Source organism: Protobothrops mucrosquamatus, unplaced genomic scaffold, assembly GCF_001527695.2.
Source record: "Protobothrops mucrosquamatus isolate PMUCROS unplaced genomic scaffold, P.Mucros_1.0 scaffold3304, whole genome shotgun sequence".
NCBI classification, from domain to species: Eukaryota; Metazoa; Chordata; class Lepidosauria; order Squamata; family Viperidae; genus Protobothrops; species Protobothrops mucrosquamatus.
In genome coordinates this window covers 4962-21478 of record NW_015389294.1, presented here as the reverse complement: position 1 = coordinate 21478, position 16517 = coordinate 4962, and the positions used below count along the sequence as shown (strand labels likewise).

General features: G+C 43.6%; 1 protein-coding gene across 1 annotated transcript in view; it reads right to left on the bottom strand.

The window, feature by feature from the left end:
* Window positions 1–14994, bottom strand: part of OPTN (optineurin) — a 28662-nt gene extending 13668 nt beyond the window's left edge. Inside the window, exons 1-7 of the mRNA XM_029286312.1 lie at window positions 14828–14994; window positions 12597–12799; window positions 9755–9922; window positions 8993–9072; window positions 6763–6900; window positions 3882–3966; window positions 574–689 (exon numbers count right to left, since the gene is read on the bottom strand). Of these exons, the coding sequence (XP_029142145.1) occupies window positions 574–689; window positions 3882–3966; window positions 6763–6900; window positions 8993–9072; window positions 9755–9922; window positions 12597–12799; window positions 14828–14993 (956 nt within the window). The 5' untranslated portion in view covers window position 14994. The remainder of the gene's footprint in view (window positions 1–573; window positions 690–3881; window positions 3967–6762; window positions 6901–8992; window positions 9073–9754; window positions 9923–12596; window positions 12800–14827) is intronic.
* Window positions 14995–16517: the final 1523 nt, after the last annotated feature.

The following is a 16517-nucleotide window of genomic DNA, read 5'->3' as shown; positions in this document are numbered from 1 at the left end:
AGGGACCTTGGAGGCTATCTAGTCCAACCCCCTACTCAGGCAGGAAACCCTATACCATTTCAGACAAATGGCTGTTCAGTCTCTTCTTAAAAACTTCCAGTGTTGGAGCATTCACCGCTTCTGGAAGCAAATTGTTCCACTGGTTAATTGTTCTCACTGTCAGGAAATTTCTCTTTAATTCTAGGTTGCGTCTCTCCTTGATTAGTTTCCATCCGTTGCTTCTTTTCCTGCCTTCAGGTGCTTTGGAAAATAGCTTGACTCTCTCTTCTTTGTGGCAGCCTCTAAGATATTGGAACCCTGCTATCCTGTCACCCCTCGTCCTTCTTTTCATTAGACTAGATATACCCAATTCCAGCAACCGTTCCTTATATGTTTTAGCCTCCAGTCCCCTAATCATCTTTGTGGCTCTTCTCTGCACTCTTTCTAGAGTCTCAACATCTTTTTTACATCGTGGTGACCAAAACTGGATGCAGTATTCCAAGTGTGGCCTTACCAAGGCCTTGTAAAGCGGTATTAATTAAATGAAGGAGTTGAATTGGACTCAAAAGAGATTTGGCAGTATCCAATGCTTACCTTTCATGCAGCTTTTTCTGAATTACGTCTGCTTCTTTTAACTTGGCGTGGGTCTCCTGCAGCTCTCTGAAGAGGGCCGATACTTGCAGGTTTAGTGTTTCCACTTCACTGCCCACCTAAATGAAAGAATTCAACAACTGGAAAACCAATTGTGTCTTGCTGAAAACATGACAAGCTGCAAAAAGAACGTTGCTAACAGCATAAAGAAGTCAAACAGGTAGCCCGATTCTAGATGAATCACCCACTCATAATAATAATAATAATAATAATAATAATAATAATAATAATAATAATAATAATAATAATAATAATAATAATAATAATAATAATAATAATAATAAAAAAGAGTCTTGTTTGTGCCCTTGAGGCACACTACAGGAATAACACATGCACTGGTCCTACAAAACCAGCACGTATTCCTCGCTGATCCTGCAAAACACACCACTGCTTGTCACTTGAGGGAGAGCCTCTGTTTAAGTAGAGGTTTCTTGCAACTAAGTTAAAAATTCACACTATTTTTCAGTTGTGCGTGGGAGGGGACACGATGGGCCTACAAATATTTAGAATTGCTTAAAAAATGGATTTATCTAAAATCTCTCTTTGGATTATAGACACTCCCATTTTGCAGCAGGGGTAGGAAATTAAGAACGACAACCCATTTGTGATGGGCACAATCTCATTCTGAATGCTGAGAACATCTGCCAATGTCCCATCCAGGATCCTTATGGGGGGGGCTTGGTGCTCTCTGAACAGGGTGGCTCTCTTGCAGACATTTCAGGACCCAACTAGGTAACATTATCAGTGCTAGAAGGAAGTAGGGTTTGTTCTCAATTTCTATTCTAGTGGGTTGCCCTATCAGTGTGGATGTTCTTGGTGATTTCTTGATTGTGTTTATAGGAGATGACCAAGCTGAGCCCGAGAGAGGGGGTTAAGTGCATCATTAGTCTGGCATCCCTTCGTGCCCACAAGAGATCTAAGTCCAGCCCACCTTGAATTCCATTGACTCTACCGCCAATTTGCCTGGATCCTTAGTAGTTCAGATTCTTCCCCCCCCAATATTTTATTAATTTTTTATAGTCACAAATGCTTAATATTTTATCAGCAACATATTGTCTGGGTTTCAATATTTAGCTCACTAATACATGTTCAACTCCTTTCTTTCTACCTCATTTTTCTAGCCATTGATAAAATGTATCCCATGTTCTAAAATATTCGGAATCTTCTTTCTCTTTCATTTTCACTGTCAGTCTGTCCATTTCTGCACAGTCTAAGATTTTCTTAATTATCTCTTCCTCCGCTGATAATTCTTCATCTTTCCAATGCTGAGTAAATACAATTCTTGCTGCAGTTAACACATGTAACATTAAGTATACACATTCCTTCTCATAATTTCCTACAATTATACTTAATAAAAATAATTCTGGCTTAAAATCCATGTGTTTTTTTAGTCATTTTCTCTAACCACATATTTATTCTTGACCAAAATCTTTTGGCTTTAGGGCATGTCCACCAAAGATGATAATATGTGCCTGGTTTTTGTCTACATTTCCAACAATTGCTAGACATATTTTTAAACATTTATGCTAACCTCACAGGTGTTAAGTGCCATCTGTAAAACATTTTATATAGTTTTTTTTTGTAAGCCACCACCTTTGTTCCTCTTTCATCTTTAAACTGAACATATAGTTCAGATTCTTGTAAAGACCTTAAGCTTGCAATAAATCTTTGTGCTCGTGTGAACTGCCTACATTTGCTGTTTACAGTTAGCTCGTTTGGCAGTTCCTTGATTGGGATACTGTTCACTTGATTGCTGGTCTGATTGCCTTGATCTTAATCTCTGCCCATCTGGATGTTGATTGCTGGTGGGGAGGCACTGTGGCCTTTTAACTTTTTGATTGTCTCTTTTGAGTGGTATGTAGACGTTGTTTACCTCTGTGTGCCTGTCGATGGCCAATTTCAACCCTGAGCTACAAATATTCTCCTCTATTCGTCTCATTGCTGTTAACAGCAAGACTAGGAAATTCAACTCTGTTTGCATTAAAGGCAGTTCCTCACCACTAGCCATTCCTTTCATGGAGGCCTCTGGGTCTAACAAATATGGGAGGTATCAGATCTCCTCATTTTCTGCATTCTAGGAATTCTGTAGATGCGGCACTATTCAAACAACTATCCATCTTTTACAGTGCCCACAGAATGACTTGCTGGTCGGAAATATCTCTGCAATTAACGTGACCCGGTACTGGGCTAGCTCTATATAAATCTATGTCTTTTATTAAATATTACATTAATAATTTCCCCTTTTCTAGTTCTTATTTGTTGGCTGAGTGAGTTGTCCAAACTAGAATGATGACAAAATTTATAACCTGCAAGTTGTCCATGCCATCTCCCCTTGCTTCCCTTGTTTGGTGTCTACACTGACACAAATTTGGCCATCTGAACACGGGAGGTCCCATCTGTAGCTAAGCCAGACTCTCTGCTCTCTGCCTACTGCAGGGGTAGGCAACCTTGGCTCTTTTATGACTCGTGGACTTCAACTCCCTGAATTCCTGAGCCAGCATGGCTCAGCATGGAAACCTCTCCCTTTCCCCTCAGCGTGGCTGGCTCAGGAATTCTGGGAGTTGAAGTCCACGAGTCATAAAAGAGCCAAGGTTGTCTACCCCTGGCCTACTGACTCTTACCGAAGAAGGCAAGCATGCCATAATGAAACATTCTGAGATACGCAATGCATAAGACTTTATATGAAAGCGTGGTCGGGCACAAACGACGGAAAGAAGTTCGTTTAAGTAACTTTCTTGAGTTTCAGAGGAACGAAATGACAAAATTCCGACCGGGTTTGGCGTACCGAGTGTGAATAAACGAGTAGTGGAGTCTTTGGTGCTCTCTGAGCTTGGCTGATTTCTTGCAGACCGTTTTATTATCCAATAGATAACATCTTGATAAGGTAATTAGGTAACATCTTCAGAAGGTCATCTAGTTGAGTAATGAAATGTTTACAAGAAAACTTCCAAGCTCAGAGAGCGCCACAGGCCTCCTCCTCCTCCTCCTCCCTTCTGGCACTGATAATGTTACCTAGCTGGGTAATGAAACACCTGCAAGAAAACAACCAACTCAGACAGCACCAAGGCCCCCATAGACCTCCTCTTCCTCTTGTAAACCTCCCTCCCTTCTCTTCTAGCACTGATGATGTTACCTAGGTGGGTAACGAAATGTCTGCAGGGAAACCACCAAGCCCAGGGAACACCAAAGACCCCACAGTTCAACCCTCAGCTACAAATATCTTCTTCTATTGGTAAAGGAGTAGTACTTACACTTTCACTTCTCTCTTCTTTCTTCTTGGCTTCTTGTTCTGTTTGAGTGCCTTTCTCATCTGTTTTCTTTTTCAGACTCAACAGCCTGTGGAAAGCAAGGGTTCCGGTAAAACAGTGATCTAGAACCTGTTATCCAAGCACGTATCTTTTTTTTTTTTAAGATTTGAAGGATGTGCAAATAGAGGCACAAGCTTATACATTTTGGACCTGCTTTGCAAGGGGAGAAGCTATGGGTGCAACAGATTTGTCAGTGTTCAACTAGGGGAGGATAATATATGAGGGTGGAGGTTCGTTCTCCGAGCTTGTGGATTGGTTTCCGAATGTTTCGTTGCCAGGCTAACTTCTTCAGCAGAGGTTAGGGCCCACGGGTCGGCAACCCGCGGCTCCGGAGCCAAATGTGGTTCTTTGAGCCTTCTCCTGCGGCTCCCAGCCGCCTCCGCCATTTGCAGAGAGACAGAGAGAGGCATTTGCGCTTCCCCCCCCCTCTGTGTGTGTGTAAAAAAGAGAGTGGCCTCACGCTGTCCTCTGACAAGCTTATTGGGCGGGGCTCCTCCCTTTGCTGCATCTCAGCAGGAAGCAGGAAGCAACAGGAAGCTGCTCTCTCTGTCTCTCTCTCTGTCTCTGTCTCTCTCTCTCTCACACACACACAGAGTGGGAGAAGAGGACTGGCAGACCAAGGGCAGGAGAGAGCCAACCCAATAAGAATGTGTGTCAGCTTGTCGGAGGACAGCATGAAGCCAGCTTGCCAGGTGAGCATAAAATCAGAGAGAGGGAGAGAGAGAGGGGGGGGGGAGAGAGACAAAGAGGAGGAGGGAGAGAGGGAGAGAGAGAACTCATGCACAGCAGCCTTTATTTCTTTTTAATTAAACTCTTCAATCAAGCTCCCCCCCTCCCGTGTGCGTGCGTGCAACTTTTGCGGCTCCCAGTGTTTGCTTTTCTCTGGGAAACGGGTCCAAATGGCTCTTTGAGTGTTTAAGGTTGCCGACCCCCGGGTTAGGGGATGTCAGTGTCGGTATTCTTCTGCTTATAAGGGCTTCAGGTGTGGGTGTGTCGAGTGATGGGTCATGTGTGAGTCATCAGTAAGAATCTTTGACAGGTCTTGTGATGGGGAGGTTACACTGGGTCAGGGTCATTGGGAGGTGAACTGCTGTGAGAGGTGGGGCATGTGTGGGTTGGTTAAAGGTCAGTGCCATCTCTGATTGGCTGTGTGGTTGATTTGGATTCTGAGGGGTTCGTAGGCTGATTGTAGGTCAATGTGTCTGTTGATGGAATTGCTTGTGGAGCGCCAGGCTTCCTTGAAGTCACGGGCGTGGCGGGTGGTAGCGTGGCTGATGATTTTTGTGTTGCTCCAATAGAACTGGTGCTGTTTGGTGTCAGGGTGGGTAGAGATTAAGGATTTGGGATCATGGCGTTTGACTGCCAGCCGATGTTCGTGGATCCTGCTTTTTAATTGACGTGATGTTCACCAGCCTCTCACTGATGACTCACACCTGACCCATCGCAAGACCCTCACTCGACACACCCACACCGGAAGCCCTTATAAACAGAAGAACACTGACATCTCCTAAACTCTGCTGAAGATGTTACCTAGCCTGGGGATGAAACTTTGGGAAATCAACCCACAAGCCCAGAGAATGAACTTCCGCCCTCATCCGACACCTGAGCTGCAGATATTCACCACCACCACCACCAATAATAATAATAATAAAGTTGGAAGGGACCTTGGAGGTCATCGAGTCCAACCCCCTGCTCAGGCAGGAACCCTACACCATTTCAGACAAATGGCTGTCCAGCCTCTTCTTAAAAACTTCCAGTGTTTTTTTGTTTGGTTTTTTTTTCAATTCACCTTTTTTCAATATTTTTGATGAGTTTTGTTTCGTCTCTGTTTATTTTTGTTTTGGGTTTTGTATTTTAACCTTTTGAATAAAATAAAATAAAATAAAATAAAATAAAATAAAATAAAATAAAATAAAATAAAATAAAATAAAATAAAATAAATAAAATAAAATAAAATAAAATAAAATAAAATAAAATAATAAAATAAAATAATAAAATAAAATATAAAATAAAATAAAATAAAAAAATAAAATAAAATAATAAAATAAAATGAAATAAAATAATAAAATAATAATAAAATAAAATAAAATAATAATAAAATAAAATAAAATAAAGTAAAATAATAATAAAATAAAATAATACAATAAAAAGATTGGCAGGATGAGCTGTTTAACGCAAGATGCAGCTTAAATTGCTGGCAGCCATATCATAAATGTCTTCTTTGATTAGTCATGTAAGTTCTTAAAAACACACTTAATTAAAAGTTTTTTGGGACGCTCAGGAGTCAGTGCCCCATGCTGACATGATCTGAGCACTTTATCATCTTTTTTTACAAAGATTTTTATCCATGTGTAAAAACTGGACTACTTGAGACAGTATGTCCATTAAGCCGAGGCCCTTCCAGCCACTGAAAATGGGTCAACTCTATGGCTTGGCTCTTATTCTACAGGAAAGGCTGCAACAACCATCCACAACACTTCCTGTGGAGATGCACAATGGATTGGCTGACCATTGGTGGAATTCCACCTACTTCCTCCAAGCTTAAGATGCTTCCCATCTGTCCCACCAAAACTGGCTTGCTCTCCTTATTTCTGTTCTCATGCAAATGCAAAGGGTGAAATGAAGCTCAAGGCAACTCCATTTTTTCCCCGGTGCTGACCTATGGGAGAACCCCAAATCAGACTTTTGGGAGGTAAGGATGCTGAGATGGAGATACTACAGAGTTACACACGGAAGCAAGAGAATGATTACTGGGAAAGCACAAAATTGGAAGCCGTCTAGCCATGATGCTTGATGCAATGAGAAGAATACACACTGTTGGCACTTATCCCTCAGTTCCTGCATCTTATTTTCCAGGGCTTCCCTCTTCTGAGTCTCGGTTCTAAGAGAATGCAGAAGCTGGCTGACGGTTAATTCTTCTTTTTCCAAGTATTTCTTGGCGTCGTCCATAGATTTAGTCCGGCTTTAAGAAGATAGAAAAGACACATTGGGGTGAAATCATGAACACTGCCTTATTCTAGGCCAGGGGTGTCAAACTCAATTTCACTGAGGGCTGCATCAGCATTGCGGTTGCCCTCGGGGGGGCGGGGTGTGTGGCCAGGGTGGGTGCAGCCTACTGGGTGGGCGTGGATGGGGTGGGTGTGGCCTACTGGGTGGGCGTGGCCAGTTCTACATCGTTCGCGTCAAGGGTGCCTGTGGGGGCCTGGGCAGGAGTGGGACAGATCTGTGGGTCTCTGGCAGAAGGGGGTAGGAACGGGGCAAGTGCCAAGGCATGGTCCACTGGGGCAAGTGCCAAGATGGCCACCACAAAATTGTACATTGGCTCCCGGCTAGCCTGGGCTAGGGCCAAGGCAGCGGGGGCCGTTCCCTCACTGTTTCCAGGATGGCTTCGCGGGCCACATGAAACCACTTCGCGGGCCGCATCCGGCCCCCGGGCCTTGTGTTTGACATGTCTGTTCTAGGTCAGGGGTAGTCAACCTTGGCTCTTTTATGACTCATGGACTTCAACTCCCAGAATTCCTGAGCCAATATAGCTCAGCATGGAAACCTCTCCCTGTCCCCTCAGCATGGCTGGCTCAGGAATTCTGGGAGTTGAAGTCCATGAGTCATAAAAGAGCCAAGGTACCCCACCCCTGTTCTACGTCAAGGAAGACATAGGTTGAAATCCTGATTCAGTTATGGATCTCAACCAGCAGCTTCATAACTGAATTCAGATTTCAATCTAAGTCTACCCCCATCAGGTATACCACACCAGGAGATCAACTCCACCAGAAGGCTAAGACCATTTTTACAACGAATAGTATCAATAACAGAATCTTGCAAGTTGCTTGCAACTGTGCCTCCCTCCACTTCTTATACTCGTGGGAAATAGGGAGGTGTCTGTCTTCAGCCTCTTCCAGATGTTTTTTTCAACAGCACTAGCACTTATATACCGCTTACAGCCCTCTCTAAGCAGTTTACAGAGTCATCATCTTGTCCCCCAACAAGCTGGGTCCTCATTTTACCGACCTGGGAAGGACAGAAGGCTGAGTCAACCTTGAGCAGGTCAGGATCGAACTGCTGGCAGCGGGCAGAGTTTAGCCCAGTGGTGGCGAACCTACGGCACGGGTGCCAGAGGCGGCACTCAGAGCCCTCTCTGTGGGCACGCGCGCCGTCGCCCCAGTCCTAGGCCTTCAGCTGGGTTTTATAAAACCTTTTCGCTTTAGGCCTCCGCCGCCGTGTGCAAAAAACAAAAAAAAGGTTCAATCAATCCGTCAATTTCAACTTCTCGCGGGGGAAAATAAAAGATCTTGCAAAGTTGGAATTGATTGATTGAACTTTTTAGTCCCACCCAGTCTGCTGTTACCACCGCAGCCATGCCCACCCAATGGGCCACGCCCACCCAATAGGCCACACCCACCCAATGGGCCACACCCACCCGGCACCCGACGATGCATAAGTGGGTTTTGGGTTGCAGTTTGGGCACTCGGTCTCTAAAAGGTTCGCCATCACTGGTTTAGCCCATAAATTTTGGGCTCCATTATGGTCGTACGTCCAGGACTACCTCTTTATCTAGAACAGTGGTGGCGAACCTATGGCACATGTGCCAGAGGCGGCACTCAGAGCCCTCTCTGTGGGCACGTGAGCTGTTGCCCCAGCCCCACCTCCCCCCATGGCCCCCTTCTCACCAGAAGCCCCCCTGGAGGAGAGTCGCCCCTAAACGTGGTCTGCGCGGAGCAGTGCAGCCAAGGACATGGCAGTTGGGCAGCGGGGACAAGACTCCGCCCTCGCTCCCCGTCACGCACAGATGATACTGCGGGGCATGGGCAGAGGGTGTGGCTGCCATGGCGCTGCTGGGCCGCCTGGGCGATCTACTGCGGTGGGCCGTGGAGGCGGTGGGTGGCCTTGAGGGGGAGCGGGGCAGAGCGGGGGGTGAGGCGCGGCGTGGCGGGGCGGGTGAGGAGGCAGGGGCGGTTTTTGTGCACTCAGTCTCTAAAAGGTTCGCCATCCCTGATCTAGAATGTTCTCATTTTCAGACGCAGATGCTCAAAGAATCCCGAAAAAAATCTACTCACACGTACAGAGCCGCGCTCTCGTTTATTCTTTTGACATCCACCTGCTGAGGTTCTTTCAGGGCCCCTTCCGGTTCTCCCTCCTGCGGAAAATGACAGACGGCTTTGTCACATCTATCAGCTGGCTTTTCACCTCCGAAGAAACACACTCAGGTTGTCAAAACAACAATGAACGAACGCTCTCCAAACCCAGCACTTGGGGGGGTCGGCAATTTTAAGGCCTTCCTTCTTTCTCCCTTGCCTCTACTCGCCCACTTACAAATCCGTTCCAAAGATTAAGTAACTAGGGTTGCAACCTCTGAGTCTACAGGCAGTCCTCGCGTTACGACCACAACGGAGCCCCAAAATTTATGTTGCTAAGTGAGACATTTGTTGTGTGAGTTTTTGCCCCGTTTTACAACCTTTCTCGCCACCGTTGTTAAGCAAATCACTGCAACTGTTAAGTTAGTCAGACGGTTAAGCGAATCTGGCTTCCCCACTGATTTGGCTTGTCCGGAGGTTGCAAGAAGGGATCTTGTGACCCTGGGACACTGCAACCGTCATAAATAGGAGTCAGTTGCCGAGCGTCCGAATTTTGATCACGTGATCAAAGGGATGCTGCAACCGTCGTAAGTGTGAAAAACAACCGTAAGTCACTTTTTTCAGTGCTGTCGTAACTTCGGCCACTAAATGAACAGTTGTAAGTCGAGGACTGCCTGTATATAAGACGAAGGAAATCCCACCCAGCGACAGAAGGGTTCATGGAGAGAATGAGACGTGGCTTACGTGCATCCTGATCTCCACAAAGGAGTCCTCGGCTGCGGCCGCATTGAGCTTCAGCTGCAGCTCGGAAATGATGGCCACCAGATCCGCCTTTTCGGCCTGCAGCTTCGCCACCTGGGCCCTCAGTTGCTCGACTTCTTGGGCCGCCTCCTTCCTGGGAACGGGGCTCTCCTAGGAGGAGAAACCCAGGGTGAGTCCCCTTCAAGAGCAGCCAACACGTTGCCGGACAGCGAGGCCAAACACAGAACCGTCCTAAGCCTGACTCAATAGAGGCCATCCTCGATTTACGACCACAATGGAGCCCAAAATTTCTCTCGCTGAGCGAGACAGCTGCTAAGCGAGTTGTGCTCCATTTTATGACCTTCCTTGCCACCGTTCTTAAGTGAATCAAGCCGTTGTTAAGTCAGTAAGACGGTTATTAAGTGAATCTGGCTTCCTCCATTGACTTGGCTTGTCAGAAGGACGCGAAAGGGGATCGCGCAACCCCGGGACATTGCATCCGTTGTAACTACAGATCACGTGACCATGGTCATGCTGCCAAGGTTGTGTGAAAAATGGTGATGTCACTTTTTTTTCATGTTGTTGTAACTTTGGTCATTAAATGAACTATTGTAAGTCAAGGACTGGCTGAAGTAGTTAAAGGAATGCTAAAGGCCATGATGCATAACTGAATTCTTTTTTCTTTTTTTTTTTTAAACACATTTTATTGTTTTTTTAATTCTGAAGACAAAGTGCTCAGGACACACCATGGTGTTGGGATAGTCAAACATTCAAAAATAAAACCATATATAAATAACTCGACTCAATACATTCAATGTCCCCTCTCTATTTCCCTCAAATAGCATAATACGTTTAAAATATTCCATTTCTAATTTAAATTTCTATAAATGCTAAGCCTGTTTTAAAACTTTGTGAATTTACAATTACCATAATCAAATTTAATTTTAAATCAACAAGTTATCCATTCAGGTATCCCTTCCAGATATATTCTAATTCTTAATCTCTCACATCCCTCATTTTATCACAAGTCTCATTTATTTCTTCTTCCAGTACACAATACGTATCCTAATTAAAATAAGATATTAATCTACCCTATGCATATATAATCAATCAATCAATCAATCAATCAATCAATCTCTTTTGAGATAACAAAATAATGTTGAGCCTTAAGTCATTTCAGCTCATTAAACAAGATTCAAATTTCATCCAATTAATTATCATGTCTTATCACATCTATGTTATCATAGAAAAAAGTCATCTTACTAATTTAAAATACTCAATTAGTTATTGAAACAATCCAAATCTAAAAAGCCACCGTTTTTTCCATTCGCGTAACTGAATTCTTGACGTTGAGCATGATTCTGAATAGTTTTTGGAAAACATCTTTCCAGCAGAAGCTACAGGGTGGCGGGCTCCACACCATGGGGATATTCCACCACAGTTAGTCCTCGACTTACAGCGGTTCATTTAGTGACCGTTCAAAGATGCCAAAAGTGACCTATGACCTTTTTTCACACAATTGTTCATGGTCAGGTGATCCCCTTTTGCGACTGTCTGAAAAGCGACGTCCATGGGGAAGCCGGATTCACTTAACAACCGTGTTGCTGACCTTAACAATTGCAGTGATTCACTAAACAAGTGTGACAAGAAAGGTTGTAAAATGGGGCAAAACTCACTGAACAACTGTCTCACTTAGCAACAGAAATGTGCAATCATGTGACCACAGGGCTGTGTGTGTGTGTGTGTGTGCTTGTGTGTGCACCACTGTCAAAATTCTGGAACTGGGTCATAAATACCATCTTGTGGGGTCGATTGTAACTTCCAATGGTCACTAAGCGTCATAAGCCGAGAACTACTATCTGTATGTACAAATACGTCTCACTAAATTTAATTAGCCGGAGTCTTTAGCGATCCTATGACAAATGGATCTTTATCATCTGTGACACCTATTCTTTCATAAAGCAGCGTTCCAATATCTCAGGGGCTGCCCCAAAGAAGAAGGAGTCAAGCTATTTTCCAAAGTGCCTGAAGGCAGGACAAGAAGCAATGGATGGAAACTAATCAAGGAGAGAAGCAACCTAGAACTAAGGAGAAATTTCCTGACAGTTAGAACAATTAATCAGTGGAACAACCTGCCTGCAGAAGTTGTGGGTGCTCCAACACTGGAAGTTTTTAAGAGGAGACTGGACAGCCATTTGTCTGAAATGGTAGAGGGTTTCCTGCCTGAGCAGGGGGTTGAACTGGATGACCTCCAAGGTCCCTTCCAACTTTATTATTGTTATTATTATTATTATTGTTGTTGTTGTTATTGTTCTTCTTATTATTATGTAGTCCTCAACTTACAACAGTTCATTTAGTGACCATTCAAAGTTACAACAGCACTGAAAAATGTGACATTACGACCGTTTTTCACATTTACGACCTTTGGAGCATCCCTATGATCACGTGATCAAAATTCAGACGCTTGGCAACTGCTCGTACTTATGACCGTTGCAGCATCCCCAGAGTCAATGCGATTTATATGCAGATGCTTGGCAACTGACTCATATTTATGACGGTCACAGCGTCCTGGATTCAGGCGATCCCTTTTGGGGAATGGGGAAGCCAGATTCACTTAACAACTGTCTGACTAACTTATCAACTGCAGCGATTCACTTCACGACTGTCGTAAAATGGGGCAAAAGTCCCTTAACGAATTCTCGCTTAACAACATAAACGTTGGGCTCGATTGTGGTCGTAAGTCGAGGACTACCTGCAAACAGTTCTTCTAGCTACCTCAGTTTGGGGAGTCCTCCCTCTTCCTTCTCAGGCCCAGACGAGTCAAAATATTTTTTTTTTCACTTACCTGGTTGATCCTTCCTTCTTTTTCTCCCAGGCTTTGGAGTTTCTGGTGGAGACTTTCATTCTCCAGACACTTGGCTGCCAAACACTGCCGGGCATCTTTGAATTTCGATTCGTAAAATTCCCGCTCTTCTTTCAACTTCTCCTTCCAAGCGGACAGCTCCTCAAAGCGGTCCTTCATGGCCTGATTCCGCTGCCTCATGGCTTCTAGTTGACCCCAAGAAATACCGTGTTAGGTGTCAGCATAAATCGTTCCTTAAAAACACAGAGTGTGGGTTCAAGGAAATACTTTGGGCAAATGGGGGAAGGCATTGACCATCTACCCAATATTGCAAGAAATACTTTTGAGGAGAGCCTTAACCAATCTACCAATGCTGCAATCTACTGATAGGGTTTGACGTGGTGAGAAAAGGAAGGAAAGCATGGATCCTACAAGATGAGATCAGCATGAGTCTGTCATCCAAACTTCTCCGGAAATCGTTCCTTAAGTTCTCCGTGGCTCATCAACTAAAGTTCTCAAGAAGAATCAGGTGGGGGAATAATATTTTTGAAGTTGGGACTCTGGTATATCTGAAATCTCTGATGTTCCCACATTTGAAGGGATGTCACAGAGAAGAGGGAGTCAACTTATTCTCCAAAACACTAGAACAGGGGTGTCAAACTGCCGGCCCGCGGGCCGGACGCATCATCCCAAAACTGCGCCCACCCCATTGCCGGCAATAGAGAAAAAGCTCCGATACGTCATGCGACGTCATGTGATGTCGCGTGTTTGACATGCCTGCACTAGAAGGTAAGACAAGAAGCAACGGATGGAAACTAATCAAGGTGAGAAGCAACCTATAATTAAGGAGAAACTTCCTAACAGTGAAATCAATTAACCAGTTGAACAGCTTGCCTCCAAAAGTTGTGGATGCTCCATCACTGGAGGCTTTCAAGAAGAGACTGGACAGCCATTTGTCTGGAATGGCATAGATAGGGTCTCCTGCTGGAGCAGGAGGTTGGACTAGAAGACCTTCAAGGTCTCTTCCAACTCTGTTATTCTATTATATCAATTAATATGTATTAAACAAACATGTCTGATATAATCAGAAAGTGTGTTGAGCAGCAACTTCATCCCATGGTGTGATTGGACAGGACCTTCCATCAAGATGGTAAAAATGGTGGGCAGTGCAGGGAAATCAGTGGGAGCTGCAGAGAGTAAGGGCTACTCCTCCCTCCATCATCAACTGAGCATCTTCTTCTAAAGAGGAGGAACCTCATGATCATATGCTGGACCAATTGAGGAGAAGAGACAAATAGATGGGGATATTGCGCAGGTAACATAATAACAGAGTTGGAAGGGACCTTGGAGGTCTTCTAGTCCAATCCTCTTTTCAGGAGACCCTATACCAGGGATAGGCAACCTTGGCTCTTGTATGACTCGTGGACTTCAGCTCCCAGAATTCCTGAGCCAGCCATGCTGAGGGGAAAGGGAGAGTTTCCAAGCTGAGCCATGCTGGCTCAGGAATTCTGGGAGTTGAAGTCCACGAGTCATAAAAGAGCCAAGGTTGCCTACCCCTGCCCTATACCATTTCAGACAAGGGACAAGTTCTTCCACTGATTAATTGTTCTCACTGCCAGGACATTTCTCCTTATTTCTAGGTTGCTTCTCTCCTTCATTAGTTTCCATCCACTCCTCATCTAACGTAACGGGGAAGAAAAAAATGCATGCGCACAAAGAAATCCATCTTTCATTTTATGCATGGATAAAATAACGAAAAAAAACCGACTCCCAAATGCAGATATGCAAAAACCGTTGTGCATATTCTAAAATCTGGCCTGGAATGATCAGAAATATGCAAAACACAGATGGATAGGCAACATCATAGATAACAAAAGAAGTCTTATTTTGTTCTCATATTTTGCTTGATTTGCTAAGAAACAATTTTCTCTCCAGTCCCGCCTAACTGTTGCGAGTCTTGTGGACACATCCCTCCTACTGGATGGATTACATTAAACGGAATTAGAATTAAAATTAAATAAAATACAATTGAATTAAATAGAAAACAATTAAAGAGAACTTTAATCTGAATTGTCTATTTGCCTATACCCCCCCAAAATCAGAGGACCTAAACTCACATAAGTCCAGGGTATCTTAAGCCTATGTGTATGTTAGTAATTTTTACTACAGGGTGAAAAGACCCAGAGGCAGATTTGAGAAGGAACTGTTGGCCATGTTTGATATTTAATGTTCACCTTTAAGCTCATTGTTCTCCGTTATGAGTTCTTTCATTTGCTGGACCATCTCCTCCACGCTAGAGGTGCTAAGAGTGGGTGGCATCAAATTGGGGTGTCCATTTTCCACTTCCGTCTTCTGTGGCTGCCCATTTACCACAGGGATGTTTAAAGGCTTCTTGGACATTGCTCCTGTAGCTTCAATTAAAAAAAAAAGGAATGGAGAGAAAGAAAAGAAAAAAAATCAAATTCAAAATCAAAAATAAAACATCTTAATATGGTGAGGAAAGCTTTTCAAATTTGTCAATTTGAAGACTTGTGGACTACAGCTCCCAGAATTCTCCACTGGGAAAATTCCCCACTGGGATTTTTTTTTAAAGCGGGGTTAAAGGGGACGACAGAGAATGAGGGGGCTGGATGGAGTCACTGAAGCAATAGGCATGAGCTTAAATGGACTCCAGAAGATGGTAGAGGACAGGAAGGCCTGGAGGAACGTTGTCCATGGGGTTGTGATGGGTCGGACACGACTTCGCAACTAACAATAACAAAAAACTGGATAGTCTAGACTAGAACCAGGGGTCTTCAAACTTGGCCCTTTTATGACTTGTGGACTTCAGCTCCCAGAATTCCTCAGGCAGCGTGCCTGGCTGAGGAATTCTGGGAGTTGAAGTCCACAAGTCATAAAAGGGCCAAGTTTGAAGACCCCTGGTCTAGTCCAATTTCTCAAACTTGGCAATTTTAAGAATTCTCCAGTTGAAGTTTACATGTCTTAAAACTGCCAGGTTTGAATAACTGATCCAGACTATCCAATTTTAACCCTTCTCATTTTTTTAAAAAAATATTGCTTTTTGAATGCTTCCGATCTAACTTAAGTGACAGAATTTGCCATAAAAGTTCTAACTATAGTTTAATCTGCTAAGCGTCTGAGGTCACCAAAATTATACAAGTACTTCCCCTGACCAATCTAAGTTATGTGCAGCTATTTCCAAAACAGCAAATCACTAAATATAATCAGATATCTCTCTGATATTCAGATGAGTTGAATAAACTATAGCTAGAATACATTTCGTAATAACAGTCATTGATCATAGTTTGCATCCACATTAAGCAACAATATTGATTTGTAACGCTTTCTCTGGATTTTCCTCTGGTTTTGATCTGGTAATGTAAGCCTCATAGAATGAAAAAGGAATTTTTAGTAAGATTAAATAACTTCTGATAGTAAAAATGCTAATAAATCCATAAGGTTTTTACATTCAATGGGAAATGTAGCGCAGGAACTTTCCCTAATTTTATAGATCTGTTAATTTCTTGTTACTAGCTACAGTTATGTCAAATTGATTTTATGTATTATACCTGAGAATTTTCTTTCCCAAAATCTGTTATTCAGTTTGCAGTTCAATCTGATTTATATACAGTATTTGAGCATAAAAAATAAAAATAAAAACCTGCTCAGTAATAGACTCTGTCTCTGTATGTGTATGTATATATATATCTATATATATCTATATCTATATCTATATCTATATCTATATATTTTCTGAGGTTTTCGCGGGTGTTTGTATGTAGGTCTTTAGTTATTCGGGTTTTCTCCCGCATAGAATTAGAAGTGTCTTGGCGACGTTTCGACGAAGTCACATTCGTCATCTTCAGGCTGGTGTCTTCAGCTTCGTGCTTCTGGGAGTAGTGTGTGTGATCGCAGCTGTTTCTT